General features: G+C 56.0%; 1 protein-coding gene across 2 annotated transcripts in view; it reads right to left on the bottom strand.

Moving 5' to 3' along the window:
• Positions 1–428: 428 nt before the first annotated feature.
• Positions 429–16,766, bottom strand: part of GDPD5 (glycerophosphodiester phosphodiesterase domain containing 5) — a 92,399-nt gene continuing 76,061 nt past the window's right edge. For both annotated transcript variants that reach the window (XM_022593846.2, XM_089915320.1), the window contains 8 exons: positions 14,407–14,489; positions 13,151–13,301; positions 12,381–12,599; positions 11,573–11,730; positions 11,185–11,332; positions 9,856–9,938; positions 6,948–7,060; positions 429–4,205 (listed from right to left, as the gene is read on the bottom strand). In XM_022593846.2, coding sequence (XP_022449554.1) covers positions 4,057–4,205; positions 6,948–7,060; positions 9,856–9,938; positions 11,185–11,332; positions 11,573–11,730; positions 12,381–12,599; positions 13,151–13,301; positions 14,407–14,489 — 1,104 coding nt within the window. In that variant the 3' untranslated portion in view covers positions 429–4,056. The remainder of the gene's footprint in view (positions 4,206–6,947; positions 7,061–9,855; positions 9,939–11,184; positions 11,333–11,572; positions 11,731–12,380; positions 12,600–13,150; positions 13,302–14,406; positions 14,490–16,766) is intronic.

Consider the following 16,766-nt stretch of genomic DNA (forward strand, 5'->3'; position numbering starts at 1 on the left):
ACCCAGCCCCTAGAAGTTGACATGCCACCCTGTTTCTTTTTCACAGTCACACATACACCCACAAACACACACTCAGACTTGTAGACATGACACAGCCAGGGTAGTCCTGCATCCTAAGTCCCCAGATGTACCTGGCACTTACCTGGCCATGACCTCTCCCAGGCTCTCTGCAGCTGCTGCTCGTGCACTGACCACTCCTGTTTGTCCTGCCGCCCTGCACCCCTGACAGCCTGGGCGCAATGTCCCTGCCGCTCTGCCTGGACTCCCGCTCAGGCTCAACTGCAGGAGGACAAAGGGGATGGACGCTGACGGGGGTGGGGGGGTGGGGGGGGAGGGGGAGAGGAGAGTTAAGGGGGAAGGGGAGGAGGGGACACAGGGCTTTTGTTCTACTCTTGGATCAGCCCTGGGAGGGGGAGAAGGGAGGACCCAGAAGTAGGCGTGGGATTGACTGTGTGTGCAACTCGGATCCGTGTGTCTGGATTGGGGGTGACCTGGTGCTGGTTGTGCCCCTGAGTGATACAGGGTGTGTGTGTGCGCATGCAGGCGTTCCAGGGTACCTGTACGTGCGTGTGGGAGTGCATGGGGACGTGGTGACTGGCATCGGGGTGGGTGTGATTGAGTAGCTGTAGGTGTGCCTAAGAATGTAACTGCACAGCTTAGAGGTCTAGGTATCCCTCCTGCCTCTGTGACTCTGTGCTCTGTGTTCCTGCTTGACAGCAGACGTGTCATTGTGCGACTTTTGTGTATCTGGTTATATGCATTGTGTGTCCCTGTCTTTGTGTCAGCATCTCTCTATGATCATTTGTGTGTGTGACGGGTCTGTCTGCGTACGCCGGGGGGCTGTGTCGTGTGGACTGTGTGTGTGGACAGCGTGTGGTCCTGGGTCTGTGGTATGGTATGGCTGAGGTGTTTTTCCCTCGACAATGTACCCACCGTGGAGGGAGCACGGTGAAGTGGGCATGGTGGTGCTGGGCCAGCCTGGTGGGCGTGGGGAGAGAACGAGGCAGCTCTGGGCTGGCCTGGAGCCAGAGGGAGGCAGCTCCATAGGCTGGTGTCTGTTCACTTGCTGCCTCTACGAAGGGCCATAGGGCCTGGTGTCTGTGGGGCAGGTGAGGAAATTTGCTTTCACGGAAGAGGGCAGCAGTTTGGGAGAAGGGTGTCTTGATGAGAGCCCGGATGGGCACAGGGCACCTGGGAGGTGATACTGGTACTGCCGGGATTCTCTGTGCCGCTCCAGGCAGATCACTAAGCCCCCCTTAGCCCCAGCTCTTCATCTTGGCAGGAGCAATAGTCTAGTCATAGTTCCTGCTCTGCCTGTCTTACTGAGGTGCTGTGAACTCAAGAGGGGATTGTAAGTGAAAGCCATCTGCCAGGTGGACTCGGTGAGGCTGGGATCCTGCAGGAACCGCCCCGTCCCCGCCCCCTGATGGGCGGGGTCACTGTGATGACGGCCAAGCATGTGTCCTGAGGCCTGGGGGAGGGTCTGCTCTGGGGACTGTGTTCCAGGGAATGGTGTATCCTGCTTCCCCCTAAAAAGGGATTGTATATATTGCTGTATGTTAAAGGATGTGAGAGATTTGGGCACCTAAATACCTGGAACAGAGGGGCTGAGGGTTCAGGGAGGGCCCTGGCGAAGGTGGAGGCTGGGCTCGGCCTGGAGAGGCCTCACCCCCTAAGGTCCAAGGAAGGAAGCAAGGAGTGGGTCTGTGGAGATGGCAGTAAGGGAGAGGCCCTGTCTCTGGTTTCCCTGTTAAGGGCAGTCAGGCTGTCCTCAGTAGACAGGGAGAGGTCACGAGGCGGGCATTGGGAAGGTGGCCTTCTCAGTAACCCCTCAGGTCAAGGGACACGAGCCAGGGTTGACCACAGGCTGTGGGCTCAGCTGAGGGTGAAGGGTTCAGCTATCGGCCTAGCTGGGGGATGGCCTCCATCCTCCTTCCATTGTTTGGGGTGAGGGGAGACTGCTGGACTGCCTCTGCACTGGGGAGTGGAGGGGTACAGTGTAGGGCCCTGGTGAGAGTGGGATGCCGACAGGCTGTTCCACTCAGAACTCCCAGCCCCTTCTCCCTGCTTCTGAAAGACCCTAGGATGACTCAAGTTGCCCAAGTGTGGCCAGCCAGGAGCCTGGGACATGCTAGCCAGTGGACCCAGGGGCACTGACTGGACAGGGAGGGGCTAGCATGAAAGATTGGTTCTGTTTTCCTGGGCAGGCCTGCCAGACACTGGAGAGGAGGTTACTGGGGCATTTGGGTAGGGCAGTGTGCCCCACTGCTGGCCCGGACAGTCCAGGTTTCACGTACATTTCTTCATGCCCAGGGAGAGCCGGGAGCTGACCTCTGCCCCAGGAAGGGAGCACTTGGCAAATGTTTGAAAGGGGGAAAGGAGGGTGAGTCCCCCGATAGTTCCCAGAGGGGCAGTCCTAGAGGTTAATGTGGGGGGCCCAGTCTGGGTTCCAGCATTAGGAGGGGTTTCTTTTCCTTTCCTCCCTGAAGGCGCCAGACCCCAAGAATTCTATCCAGAAGGCCCCTGTTTGGAGAAGAGACACATCCCTTGGCTCCCAGGAAGCACCATGTTTATTTAATGTAGGATGAAACTGGGGTTCAGCCCCCTCCTTTCCCCTAGGACACACCCAAGACCATGCAGACTTTTATGACAAAGATGGGATTTACAGACCCCTTCTCATGGAGGGCAGAGGGCAGAGGTCCAAGGACTGAAAGACAGGGGCATCTGTGGTCCCAGGGGCTGTATTTTGGCTTTCAGCCCAGGGGCCCCACTGTGCCAGGAATGGGAATGGGCCTCTTCAAAGCTGAACCTCCGCCACGGGGGAGAGGCATCTCCTGGCTGAGGGCCTGTCCCTCCATAGGCCAGGGATCTCAGAAAGCCTCCATATGGCCACGAAGGGACCTGCTCGTCCCACTGCCCAGTCCTACATCGGACCAGGGAGCCCTCCCCATCTGCCTTACCATTCCCAGCTGGTTACGGAAGGCACACAGAGCCTGAGTGGGATTCTGGCTCTGCCAGTTCTAAGCTGTGTGGCTCCGATGGTCACTTTACCTCTCCAAGACTGTCTCCACCACAATATGGGGACACTTGCCCCTAAGCCCAGTGCTGTTAAGGAAGCCCCAGTGCCATGTGATGCAGGGGAGGGGCTCCACCACCCTGCCACTCTCCCATTCATTTCTGAGAATGGTTCTTCCTCAGTCATGGGACCCGAATCCCAAACCCAGCAAGCTCTGTCCCCACCCTCCCACTGACAATTCAGAGATGACACGTGTCAAGATGGCAGCTTTAATCATCTTGGCCGAGGCCCCTCAGGCTCCCTCTGCTGAAGGCCTCCTTGGCCATATACCCACCCCTGACCATGCCCTAACACTTTTCGCAGGTGGCCCCTGCCCTTGGCCACTGACGTGGGAACCTGAGGTCATGTCAGTCTGTGGATCTCCTGGGTGTGGATCCAGCAGCCCCGAGCCTGCTCTTGCCACCTCCAGCTGCTCCTAGGGGATATGGCTCAGACCCTCTCCTGGGGCAGGGCCAGCGGCAGCAGGAGGCTGGCAGGGGAGGAGTGTCTCCACCACTGTAGCAGGCGTTGCTCCTGGGCCAAGCTTCCTTGTGCTTTGAGACTGATGGAAGAGCAGAGGTGCTGGGGTAGAGGCCTAGCACAGGCCCTTGAGGCAGGAGAAACACAGAGAGGGTGGTTTCCTCACAGCACAGACAGGAGGACAGACACACGTGGGCACACGCAGGCTCCACGTCCTCCACTGCCGCAGGGGGCATGGCATGGCCCAGTGACCCTTCAAAGCTTCCCGGTCAGGATGCAAGGGAGGGCCTCAGGGAGTGGACCAGGCCCCGAGCCCCAAACTTCCCAGAAAAAGGAGCCCCAGGCCCGCAGGGGCATCTGAGAGGCTGGCGAGGGGAGCCCCCTCCAAGAGAGGCCATGGCTGACGAGGGGCTGGAGCCAACAAGAAGACTGTGGAGCCAGCTCCCAGAGCGTGCTTCTTCCAGCTCTGTGGGCTTCCCCTGTCTCCACATGAGGTACAGGCTGGACAGACGGGTCTTCAGCTAACGCCCACTCCGGTCTGTGAGGGTCGTGGCGCGGCTGCTGCTCCCTTGGGGGCCCATAGGGGAGATGGTGCTGTTGGCATATGTGTCATAACTGTTGTCTGAACATACAGAGAGCTCATCGGAGACCTCCATGCCATCGCTGATCTCTGTTGGGCCAGAAGGAGGCAGAATATGAGTGCAGGAAGGAGAGGAGTGGATAGATGGCTGGCAGATGCGGTGGGAAAGGGTGGCCTGGAGCCACTCCTGGTCAGCCACTAGGAGGAATGAAACCTCGGGTTTCAGGTATGCTATTGAGCTTGGCATTCAAGGCCCTTCTCAGTGTCTGCAGACACTCTGGTCGCACTTCAGTCTCCTCTGCCTGGAACTCTACCTTCCAGCCACAGAGAACTACCTGCACCCTCTTAAGCTTGGCACGCGCGTGTTTGCTCTCCTCGGGGCTTTGCACGCACTGGCCTGTCCCCTGGGCATGACCTCCCGGTAACACTTCCTTTTCTTAAAATCTGGCTTCTCATTTCTGTTTTTGCCCCCAGGCTGGGATGGGGCCTCCTCATGACCACCCTGTTCCCCCCTGCCCCACCTGTGTTGTCACCATCTATGGCCCCCATCGGCTGGAGTACTTCAAGGACAGGGATGAGGTCTGGGCATCAGTGTCCCCAGTGGCTGGTACAGTCCTGGACACACAGCAGAGGCTTAGAAAAGGTCTGCTGAGGGGAGCTAAGCACACCCCAAGGGGACTCAGAGCACCTTGGTGGGGCTGAGGGTTCCTGGAGAAGACCTCTCAACCAGGAGTGGGCAGCGGGTGAGGCCTGCGGCGACTCTTCAGGGCCAGTGATGAGAAGGTGCTAGGTGAATGAATGGCCTTTGGCATTACAGAGAGGTGGGGGTCGGGGAGGTGCAGAACCTGACAGGCCGAAGTGCTGGCCTCCTGCCTGCCATTCATGCTACCTGCCCCTCCTGACTTCCCTGGGCCAGGCACAGTACAGAAGCCTGGGGACTCCTCCTTCCAGGAGCTCCCCAGTGTCGCCAGAGAGCTGTGGGAGGCGGGGGGAAGCCCTCCAACCCCGCTTTGGTGCTCAGGGAAGGCTCCCAGGAGAAGGAGGGTTTTTGAGCGAGGGTAGGAGGAATTAAGTACCCCAAAGGCAAGAATCTGTGTATCCTCAGCACCTAAAACAGGGCCTGGCATGCGTCTGTTGAAGGAAGGGATAAATAAAAGAGTGAATAAATGAGTGGATGTTCACACAGTCGCTGGAGCCAGCCCCACTAAACCCACAAGCACCCCCCCACTGGGCTCTGTTTCACTCGGGCAGCATTTACCAAGCACCCGTCTGGGCCAGGCGTGGCACTAACCCTCACAGGTACTCTGTGAGGGGGAGCTAGCCCATTTTACAGAGGAGGAGTCTGATGGTGAGGGAGGTTAGGTAATATGCTCTTGTTCACACAGCTCGGGGGATAAGCTGGGATTTGAATCCAGGTCCATCTGGCTTCTAAATATCTCTCAAATCTCTCCTCTCCTGTTTCCATTCCCACAATCCCCATCTGAATTATTGGTTTTCTTGCCTCCAGCTTCCCCTTCTAACCCACCCTCCACACTCGTTAGAGACTGAATTGTGGGGAATTCCCTAGCAGTTCAGTGTTTAGGACTCTGCACTTCCACTGCAGGGGGGCACGGGTTCGATCCCCGGTCAGGGAACTAAGATCCCACAAGCCCTGTGGCGCCGACAAAAGAAGAAAAAAAGAGAGATTGAATTGTGTTCCCTCCAAATTCGTATAGTGAAGTCCTAAACCCCAGCACTTCAGAATGTGACCCTCTTTGGAAATAAGGTCATTGCAGATGTAGTTAGTTAATATGAGGTCATTAGAGTGGGCCCTAATCCAGAATGACTGGTGTCGTTGTAAAGAGGGGAACTTCGGACACAGAGATGCATCTACAAGGCAACGGGAGAGGCCAGGACCAGATCTTTCCCTCACAGCCCTGCTGACACCTCGATGATGGACTCTTAGCTTTCAGAACTGTGAGACAATACATCTGTTTTTAAGCCACCCAGTTTGTGGTACTTTGTTACAGCCCCACTGTAACAAAGACAAATCTGTCTGTTACCCTCCTCTTCTTTCAGAACAAAGCCCAAGCTCCTGACCACACACTTGAGGCCGAAGTGCCTCCCCAGCGCCATCTTGGGGTGAGTCAGCCAGAGGCCCTGCCTTCGAGCCATGGCAAGGAGTGCTCCCTCACTACCTCTGAACACATGCTGTTCCTGCCTCAAATGCCCTTCCTTCCCTCTGCTCGCCCAGCCCTCACCTCAAACCTATCACCCTCCTACCCTTCCTTCCCATTTCAACTACATCACCTCCTCACAGAGTGGGCCCCAAAACCTTCCTCACTGCCCCAGGGAACTCTGAACCCCTCTCTCCTCCTTGTACCCCACTCTGGCTCAGCACCCCCATCTATTAGAGCTCAGTGACACCTAATTTTCCATGTATTTGTTTATACAGCTGCCTCCTCCATCAATCTGGGAATGTCAAAAGGCAGCAAGCAGGGGTGAAATCAACGTTTGTGGGGTCTGTGTATGAACCAGCATGGCAGGATGGGCCTCCAGCCCTCCCCCCACCCCTGCATGTCACCCTTGCCCACTACCCATGGGGCTGACACTGAGCCACAGGACCTGGAGTTGATGGCTGCATGTGGACGGGTATGCATTTCTGTGTGTGTATGTGTATGTGTGCCCCTGTACCAGTGTGAGCGTGAAGCTAGGTGGGTATATTTATGTCTGTGCCGTGTCCCTACCTGTATGTGCTGTGTGTGAAATGTGTGCACGCACACCCGTCTGCACATGTCGGGTGCAGAGGACAGAGCCCAGAGCCTGACTCAACCTGTCTGCGGAGCTGCACACCTGAAAAGATGAGCTTCTCCTTCATGATGCTGACATCCCGGCTGGTCCGGTGCACCGCGGCACTCAGCATGATCTGCTCGGGGTTGTAGCTCCGTATGCCACCCAGGCGCCACCTGCAGAGATGGCCCCGTGGGCATCAGGTCCTTCCCCACCTTTCCTTGGAGAAGGGATCCTTCCCACTCCCACAGACTCTCTGGATTTGGCCTGAGAGACCAGCAGGACTCTTGTCCGACTGTACAGATGGAGAAACTGAGGCCCAGAGTAGGGCAGAGCTGGGGCCTGAATCAGTCTGCTGACTGTCAGCCAGGGCTCTCCAGCCCTCTTACCTCCAGACCCCTAGATCCGCTCCCCTTGCCCAGGAGGATGGTTAGGGGTTGGTTAGTTATGTGTCAGGTGCCCCCAGTTATACACCTGGACAAATTTGGGGGTGGGGGCTTAGCAGGCATGACTGATGACCCACCCTGGAGTGCAAACCAATCTTGGGGAGTCCCAGCTGATGTCGCCTACAGCTCCATCATCAGGACCAGGCTGAGTGAAGCCAGTGAGGAACCCCAGAGAGGAAGTGAAGGAAAGCAGGGAGGGGAGGGGAGACAGCAGGGAGCTTGTCTTCATGGCGTCACAAGGCAAGGGTGCTGGAGTGACTTGGGGAGGGGCCTGCTGCTGCTCTGTTCCAACAGCCCTGGAAGAGTGGGGTGCATATTCCCTAGTGGAGAGGGACAGGCCGGAGCATTACCCCTTTAATGGCTGGGGCAAGGTGGGAGCAAAACTGAATGGGCTGAGAGGTGGGGCTGCATAGGGCATGCAGGGACCAGGCAGAGCTGGGAGGACTTGGGTTCCTTCGTCGGGCCCAGGGCACAGTTCTTGCTGTTACAGTTCCTCTGAACTAGCCCCAAATCCCTGGCCTCTGAACTTAGATTCTTCCTGCAACCTAGACAGAAGGACTCACCGGACCCCCAGCCCCACTCAGGGAAGTGGGGATCAGCTTGGAAACAAAAACCCAACCCCCCAGGGCCCGACGCCCTGCTGGAGTAGGTGGAGGGAGCCCAGACTCCACGGGAAATCAGTTGTTTCCAGATGGGATCAGCACAGCAGAAATGGACAGACAGATGGACAGGCAGACAGGTGGATGAACAGAGCAGACAGACAAGGGGAAAGCAGGAGGCAGAGGGGAAGGCAACCTCTGGCTGGGCTGGCTGCCCTACGCATCCCTGAGAACAGCAATAGGGTCTTTTATTTATCGCTGCGTGCCTGGCACCAAGCCCAATGCCTGCTGTGTGCTCTAAGTATCATTGAGTGAATGAATGGAAGAATGAGGACCACAGGGAAATGAACTTCTCCCCCAGGGTCCTCTCCTCCATCAGGCCTTGCCTGACCCCCCAGGAAGACGATGATGCCGTCCTGGCTGTATCTTGAGTGGCCTAGCATGTCGGTGGAGCACCCTGGGGAAGAAGGCCCAGCACAGCACCAGCCAGCACATGTGGACATCTGCCGACTGAGAGGATGGTGGAGGGACCAGGCAAATGGCCCTTTGCTGGGCTCAGTCCCACAGTCAGTGAGCACAGAGTTCCTCCTCCTAGAAGTTGGTCAGTGAAGATGACTGACCTAGGAGGGCCCAAGGCACCTGACCAAAGGGAACTTGCACCCCCAAGACCAAGGTCTCAGCTTGGAAATTAACGTTAAACCCAGGAGGAAAGTGTCAGGCCCGTGTCTCTGCAGTGAGGTACATCTAGGACAGGAAGCTCAACCACTGGGGGTATTTCCCAGGGGAAAGTACGGGAGGCTGTGCTCATAGCGGGAGAGCAGTGGGGTGGGAGTCAGAGACAGAAAGTGAAAGAAAGAAGAGAGGTGGAGAGAAAGATAAACAGAGTGAGGGAGGGGAAAGGCAAACTGGGAGTGGGAGGGCCACAGGTGGCAGGGAGAAACAGAACTTGGTAGGCTGTGCACCGGGCACTGGGGAAGGCCTTGCCCAAAGTGCCAGGCTGTGGGGGGTGGCCCAAGCAGAGCCCCTCCCCAGAGGGAGATGCTCAGGTGCTGAGAGAAGCCAGGTCAGCAACCTGCAAGGAAATGCTGGTTCCCTGTCTGTGGGAGGGAGAGAGAGCAGAGGGACACACACGGCAAGGTGGGGAGAGAGAAGGGAGGACTGCAGGGGAGAGGATGAGAGCAAGGACGGGAAGGCGGCTTCAGGCAGGGGAGGTGTCTGCGAGGGTGACCTGGGCCTAGGGCTCCTCAGGAGGCAGCCTTTCAGAGGGAGGTGGAGAGAGGGGGCGGCGAGAAGGAGGGAGAAAGAGGAACAGGAGGAGGACCACACCAGAATTACCTGATCAAGTGATAGCTGTGAGATGCCAGAGTGCAGCAAAGTGGGGAGGGGGAGAGAGGAGGGACATGCGCCGGATCAGAGCAGTATGGGACAGAGAGAGAACGTCAGTCAAGAGTAAAACCCAGCCTGCTACTTCATGGCTGGGTTGGGGCCCCGCCTGGCCCTAAAACCTCCCCAGGACCCACCCACTCCCACTGTGACCACCACCCCCAGCTGTCGTCCTGGAGGGTGGGTGGGGAGGTCTGAGCCCGGCACGAGTGCTGTGGAAACCTGTGCCCTGGGTGACAGGCGGGGAGACAAGCCTAGAGAGGAGCCCCCCCTGGAGCTGAAACTCACCAAAGAGTCTATACAGCAAATCCTGGCCCAGCTTGGCTCTGGGCTCCCGGCTGGGTACTCATTCCAGAAGCCACTGGGCTCTGGCTGAGGGGGACGGGCTGGGGGCCACAGGGAGGCCTCCTTCTCCCCTGAACAGGGTGGTCTGGCCAGGACATCTCCCGGCCCAGGGCTCAGGAGGGCGTTCACCTGGCTGGGGGCGGGAGCTGGCCCGTCTCAGGCAGGGAGGGCCGCGGAAGGTGGTCAGGGCCTACTCACTTCTGGAGCACGAAGATGCCAACGATCAGGATGAAGGAGATCAGGTCGGCGGTGACCCACATGAGACAGTACTCGTCCGGGGGCTGTGGACAGATGGCCCACAACCAGCTTCCAGTCACGGCTGGTCCAGACCAGGGCTCCAGACCAAGGGCCCATGGGCAGGAGAATCGCACGTCACCATCAGGGAGGGGCAGAGGAGGACCTGGAGGGGGCTTAGGGGCTTGAGATTATATTTTGTAGGAGTGGGCCTGGGGTTTGGGGGTGGGGTGCGTGTGTAGGATAAAAGAGATCTGTGCAGTGTTCACTGTAGAGGTGGTGTGTTTTAAACCTAGAGGATTTATGTGCTTAAAGGGGCTTAATGCAAGAACCAAAATATGAAAGACAGATAGATGAATGAGAGGGTGTGACGTGACAAGCAGGTGCGCGGGTGGGTATGTGAAGAGGTATGTGGCATCCATGTGCGTGTGAGAGTACATGTCATTGTAGGGTGTGGAGTGTGGGAGCTTCCCCTCCAGGGGGCCATAGAGAGGGGCCCAGCAGGGTGAAACCTGCAGAGCAGCCAGGCCTCACACCCCCTTGACCTCAGGTAAACTGTGGAGGTGGGCTAGGGCACTTTTTGCTGTTGCTCAGTTCCTGTGGCCTGAAAATCAGAGTGTGCTCATAGCTACTGCTGCCACAGTTATTTCATCTCAGTCCGAGCTGAGCCTTCAGAGGTTTTAAAAGACCATGGGTGGGGGGATGGAGCTAACCACCCAAAACCTAGATCTGATTCACTGACACGGCATCATCTTAGCCATAATGAGACCCTCCATCTGCCTTTCATGACCTCAGGGAAGTGGCAGTGGGAGCACAAGAGGGAGGTCAAGGGCTCCCCAAGCCCCCTGGTTGGCAGAGCTGGGACTGGAACACAGGCCTGTCTTCAGGTGCTCAGTCGGTCAACCAACTGAAAGCTGGTTTTGTTGGCTGTAATCTCTGAGAAGATTTTAATGTTCCCTATTTTTGCCTCGTTGCCCTCTTTTCCCAATGACTTCCCTTCCTTTAAAACAAAATATAATAATCTCCAACCCCCCCCCCAAATCCAAGTAGTTGTTTATTAGTCTAGAGCTTTTGGTGTTTTTCCCCATGTGGCTCAGGCCAAGGTTCCTCCTACCCCCCAGACCTTCGTGCAGGCCCAGAGGTCAGGAGAATCTTCTTCATGCCTCAAGCCTGTCCCCTCAGGTGCTCCCCCCACCCCTGAGACCTCACCAGAGGGAGCCTGGGTGTGGAGCCTGCCCCCCAGCCCTGGAAGCCATAGGCAGCTCCCTGGACCCCCAACAATCCCCAACTCACCATGATCCAGAGGGGGGAGGGCACCTGGGATAAGGTGTGGGAGTTGTCAGAGGTGACAGACGGGACCCCCGCACACCACAGCAGGGAGAAGAGCCACGGGGCATTGACTGTGTAGAGGTTCACGCTCAGGTTCCAGGATGCATAGTCCCTGTGGGGCAGGGACAGAGGCTGGTCGGCCCTTTGGCCAGTGTGGGAAGCCTGTAAAGCATGGCCCTTCACAACCTCACGCCGTCCTCAAAACTGTCCCTGGAGGAAGGAAACTCTGCTCTCAGAGGGCCAAGCTCACATACAAACCCAGGTGTGCCTGATGTTCTCAACCTCTCCTCTTTGAACCCTGAGCCTGTGTGTCCAGTCCTCTGGGTGAGCCTGGGCAGGATGGGGTGGGCACCTGAGCTCCTGGCGGGACACCTGAGTGTAGCGCAGGTTCAGCCGCTGGATGTGGCCTTTCCGCAGGCTGGCAGCTGCCTCCTTGGAGCCCGATGTCTGCTGGAAGCCAGGAGCCACCTTCTGCACGAAGGGCCTCTGCCTGTTAGGCAGCCACAGGACCTGCAGGCAGGAGAGGAGCAGCCTCTGATTTCCCTTCTATACAGTGGGGTTAGGGTGTCTGTCCCTCGTGGAGCACCTGGAGGGGTTAAAAGAGGCGGGACCTGGCACGCAGTGAAAGCTTTCAGGTAGTAACCACCTCCGGGGGATGACTTGGTCCCAGCCATGGCTGGGAATTGCTTTGGCAACACCTCAGGAAGATCCCCCTCCAGACCCTAGTCAGGACAAGACCGATAATGCCCCAAATGTCAACTACTGTGCACGTGGCCACCAGCGTCTTGTGTGCTGTCATAGTTGGAATCGTATTTTTCTGATCCCCAGGTATCATGTAGGTAACACTTCATGGAAGTACCATGTTCCGAAGAATCTGGCCCTGCTCCTGCCCTTTGTACATTTTATTTTTTTTCCTTTGTACATTTTAAACGCCTTTCTTATTTCCCTCTTGGCCCCATGATGACCCTGTCAGGGAGGCGTGGGGTATGCTACCCTCATTTCACAAATGTGGAACGCTGAGGTCTGGAGAGGGGACACGGTGAGTTTACTACTTGAGCGGGACTCCAGGCAGGCCTGGTCTCCCTGCGGGTGGGGCAGGGCTGGGCGGAGCTCAGCTCCTTGGGGACAGAGCTGGGTGGGGCTGGGCTGCAGGGCCTCACCTGGTGCTGGGGGAAGCCCGAGTGCAGCAGGGCCTCCAGCGTTACGTTGAGGAAGCTGCTGCGGTAGGGGTGCTCTCGCGGCGGGTCACGCAGGTTGAGCAGCAACGTGGCATTGCCCTTGGCCAGCTCCAAGAGTTCCATCAGGCTGCAGATGGACTGGTTTTGGGCCTCCCTGTGGTCGGACGGTGACAGGGAACTGGCCGTCCAGAAGGGGTCCGTCTGGCAGAGACAGGGACACACGTTTGTCTCACCAGTCCTATGGGGCCTCCACATGCCTTCCTGGCTATGGAACTTGGAGGCGACTGAGCTGCCAGTGTCGGCTGGTGTGTGCAAGTCAGGCACATTGAAGGCTGGGGCCCTTTGGGACCTCTAGGAGAACCCAACCATAACCTCTCTATCCCAGTCTGCTTGCCAAAACAATGATTTGCTTGGAACATATCCCAGACCCCAGTCCGTTTTTCTCTCAGTAGCACTTCAGACCAGAGAACCAACTTCCTCTAGAGTTTTACAGTGTTAACAATTTTAGCCATTAACTATTATAATCAAAATCAACTTTTTCTGGTAGGGGAGGCAGAACCAGAACAAGTAGTGACAACCATGATAGCTGGGCTGCAGTGGCAGGAGCCCAAGGAGGCTGCCAACCAGCCTGGCTGTGAGTCAAGGAAGCTCGGCATGTGAAGGTCACCTGAGCTGAGGGCTGCCCCTGGCCCTCTCCATGGAGTCCCTGACCATGCTTTCCATGCCTAGGACTGGGACAGGTGCTGCCAGACCTTCAGGAACCACTGGCCAGCGTTGAGCCTCTGCAGCAGGGTCCAGTTGAGCATGGAGGCGGGCCTGGGGGCGAGCTCCGGGAATTCCTCCTCCACGTTGGTGGTGCGGCGCAGGGTGGCGTCATGCATGAGGAAGGGCACGCCGTCCAGGCTGTGGGAGGGTGGGGCTGCGGAGTCACTGCCCACCCATGTCCCTCGCCCGCTCCTCCCCACCCACTTACACCAGCCCACATAGGGACCCAGGCCCGCTCTGCCCCTCTTTGGGCCTCAGGTTCCCCGTCTGCACAGGGAAGTCAGTGGGCAGTAGGTGAATCCCTCGGCTCTCTCTGAGGGTCAGATGGGGGTGGGCACTGCTGAGGAGGGAGGGCTGAGCGTATTCTCTCAGCAGCCCTGGGAGGTAGAGGCTATCTCATTTGATAATAGGGAAACTGAGGCTGGAGACAGAAGTATCAAACTCAAGGCCTACCAGCCAGTAAGTGGTGGAACCTGGCTTAGAACCCAGTCCACGTGATGCCATAATGAGAAGAGTGCAAATGCAGGCCCCTTTGACAAGTTCCACCCTGGTATCATCCCGGTCTACCCCACTCTGCTGGGGCTGCCAGTAGCCCCATAAGGTGCCTTAGCGTGAAACAGTAAAAGGCACCTGTGCTCCCCCTCCTCAAGGCATTTTTCTACCACCTGCTAGAAAGTTTTGATAAACACACAATTCTATAATGTCTACAATGGGAATGGTACCCTCACACCGTGGTACCCCTGTTCAGTACCCTGCCCCCCTCCCCTTCTCAGACATGATGTTATCAGATCAGTATGGACACTTCTTGCCCTTTTTACAAACACATACTTACAATCTACATGTAGAAATTGTATAGATCACTTTTATGTGGTCTTTAAAAGTATAACTGACATCACCGTGAACGTATCACTCTGCACCTTGCTGATTCCACTCATCAGAGTGTTTGCGCTCCATTTTGCTGAGCCATACAGAGCTAGTCTTTCCATTAAGTGGATCTGTGGCAGGACTCCAGGTCCCTACCTCCATCCTGCTTGAATCAGGTGTCTGTTTTTTTCTCTGTTTTATCCTGGAGTATGGCACAAAATCTATTTGCATAAATATGGTGCCTGCCCTGCAGTGGATAATCCAAGCTTCCGCTCTCCCATCTCTAAGACTCTGGGACCAGACGTGTCTCCAGCAGAAACCCGGGTGTGGTTGCATCGAGGAGGAAAAGAGGTGCTGTCCTCCCAAGCCCCACGCTTACCTGATGGTGACGTCAGCCTGGAGTCCGTACAGCTTCTGCTCTAGGGCCTTCCTGAAGGACATCAGCGTGTGCTCTGGGGCCAGCTGGGGAGGAAGGTGGTGGTGAGGGAGAGCCAAGCTTTAGTTCAAGCACCGCTCCCCGACCCACAGAAACTCTTCCACGTTGGGAGGCTGGGGTAGACCCGGTTCTAATTCCACTCCTCTAAGCAGTACCTGTGGAGCCCTGGGCATCCACACAGCTTCTCTGAAGCTCAGTTTCCTCATCTGTTAAATCATGCCTACCTCATAGATTTTTTTGGTGGTGGGGAGAGAGAAGCAGGGATGGTTAGTGTTGATGTATATAAGTGTCGGGGGTGGAGGGCTTTTTTACAGTCTTCTGCCTCTATGCAGTCTTGGGCTGGGCTGAATGCCAAGTTTCCTCCTGGTTATACCTTGAGTCCAGGTGGAGATCCCCAAGGGAGAGGACAGGGTAGACAGCATGGCAGAGTTTCAGTGGGGTGACTGGTTTCTTCATCTATACAGACATGACAAGACCATCTCCTAGACTGTTATAAGGATTAAAAGCTCCTAGCACGTTGCCTGATATAGAGTAAGTGCTTAACAAATGACAACTGTTACCCTATAGCATATACATCAGAAAATCCTAGTTCTAGGCCTGACTCTGCCATTAACTAGGTTTGTGACCTTTGGTGCATCTCTTTATCCTATGGGCCTCAGTTTCCCCATCTGGTCTTTGGCGGTATATGTACACTGTTCTCTGAGTGTCCTTCCAGTTGGGGGAGTTGGGGTTCCGAGTCTCCCTAGTTGTTTTGGTCTGGTGAACCTGTCATACCCTTTGCTGCCACTAGGGGTCAGCACCATACCAAGGATTGGGCTAGGACCATGTGCAGTGCGGGATACAAGACAGGGAAGACTTCTGGCAGTGAGGGATGGGTGGAAAGGGCTCCCATGGCTCATCCCATTCTCACCAAGACATGCTCATTCCCATCTTCTCTTCCTCCGGCTATGCTGTTCCCCAGCATGTAACACACTCCCCTCGTCTGGAAAGCGGCCTGGCATGGCAAGGGCTTTGAAGCTGAGAAGGAGCAATTCCCCTTCCCAGTCACCAACCTGGGCCCATCACACCTCACCCTCTGGACCTCGGTTTCTTTAGCTATGAAATGGACTAATATTACCAAGCTCATAGCTGAGGTAACAGACGTCAGCAGTCTCTGAAATGGGAGTTCCTTTCTTCCCCTTTCTGCAGGGCAGAGCGGCCTTGGGGGATATGCTGCCTTGTCTCCCGGTCAAGTGGGCTGGGTGAGACCCCACAGAGGCGTCCAGGTGTGGACTCGGTGGGGTTCCTGCTCAGTCACCTCTAAATGCCCTGTGGCCAGGCATCCCACAAGTGACCACCAGAGAGGTACCAACACCCCCCTCCCACGTGGCAGAAGGTAGACTGGGGGTAGACACAAAGAGCGTAGCAGGGGCCATGAAGACCCTTGGGGGAAGGAGGAAGTGTTTGGGAGGGGCAAAATCTCTTTTCTGGAGGCTTTCTAAACTCAGATCTCCCTGCGTTAGGTGCTGGCCTCCTTAAGAAAGAGGGTTGCTACTGCCTCAGGCCTAAAGGCAGATAGGGCTGTATTGTCAGAAGTGTGCATGTGTGGGTGTGGTCATCACAGACTCATGGTGGTGGACCACTGTGGTTAAGAGGCCCAACTTTGGAGTCAGTCTGACCAAATATTAAAGTATGCACGCAGGCCACCCACATAGGAAGGACATCCCCGTCCAGGGCACACAGATACCATCTCCAAGACAGGGATGAGCACCTGGGCTTACCACACACAGATGTGTGGACCCAGAGTCAAAACCTCCCACAGGCAGACATACAGGTGTAGACACTGGTACTCAGGCATTCACAGTGACACAGGGAGGACTTGTGTCCGACACCCACACCAGCCCCTCAAGGGCCACCACCAGGATGCATTCAGCCAGATGCACAATGGGAGAAATTCTACAGGACAAATGACTCAGTTTCTTCAACAAATAAACAGCATATGGGGAAAAAAAGGGAGGGAGATTATTATAGACTAAAAGATACTTAGAAGACATCCCAGCCAGCTGTACCACACGGACTCTGTTTGGATTCTGATTTTTCACAATTATAAAGATATTTTTGAGACAAAGTAAAGCTGAACACTGATTCAGTATTAGATAGTACTAAGGAATGATTAGTAATTTGGTTAGGTGTAATAGTGGCAGTGTGGCGTAGTTCTGTTTTTAAGGTCTTTATGCATTAGAGATACATCCTGAAGTAAGCATGGATAAAATGATACAATACCTGGGATTTGCTTTCAAAAAAGACAAAGCAGGACGATAGAT

This window comes from Delphinapterus leucas, chromosome 7, assembly GCF_059928025.1.
Source record: "Delphinapterus leucas isolate spDelLeu-1000000601 "Yukka" chromosome 7, BTC_Dleu_Yukka2, whole genome shotgun sequence".
NCBI lineage: Eukaryota > Metazoa > Chordata > Mammalia > Artiodactyla > Monodontidae > Delphinapterus > Delphinapterus leucas.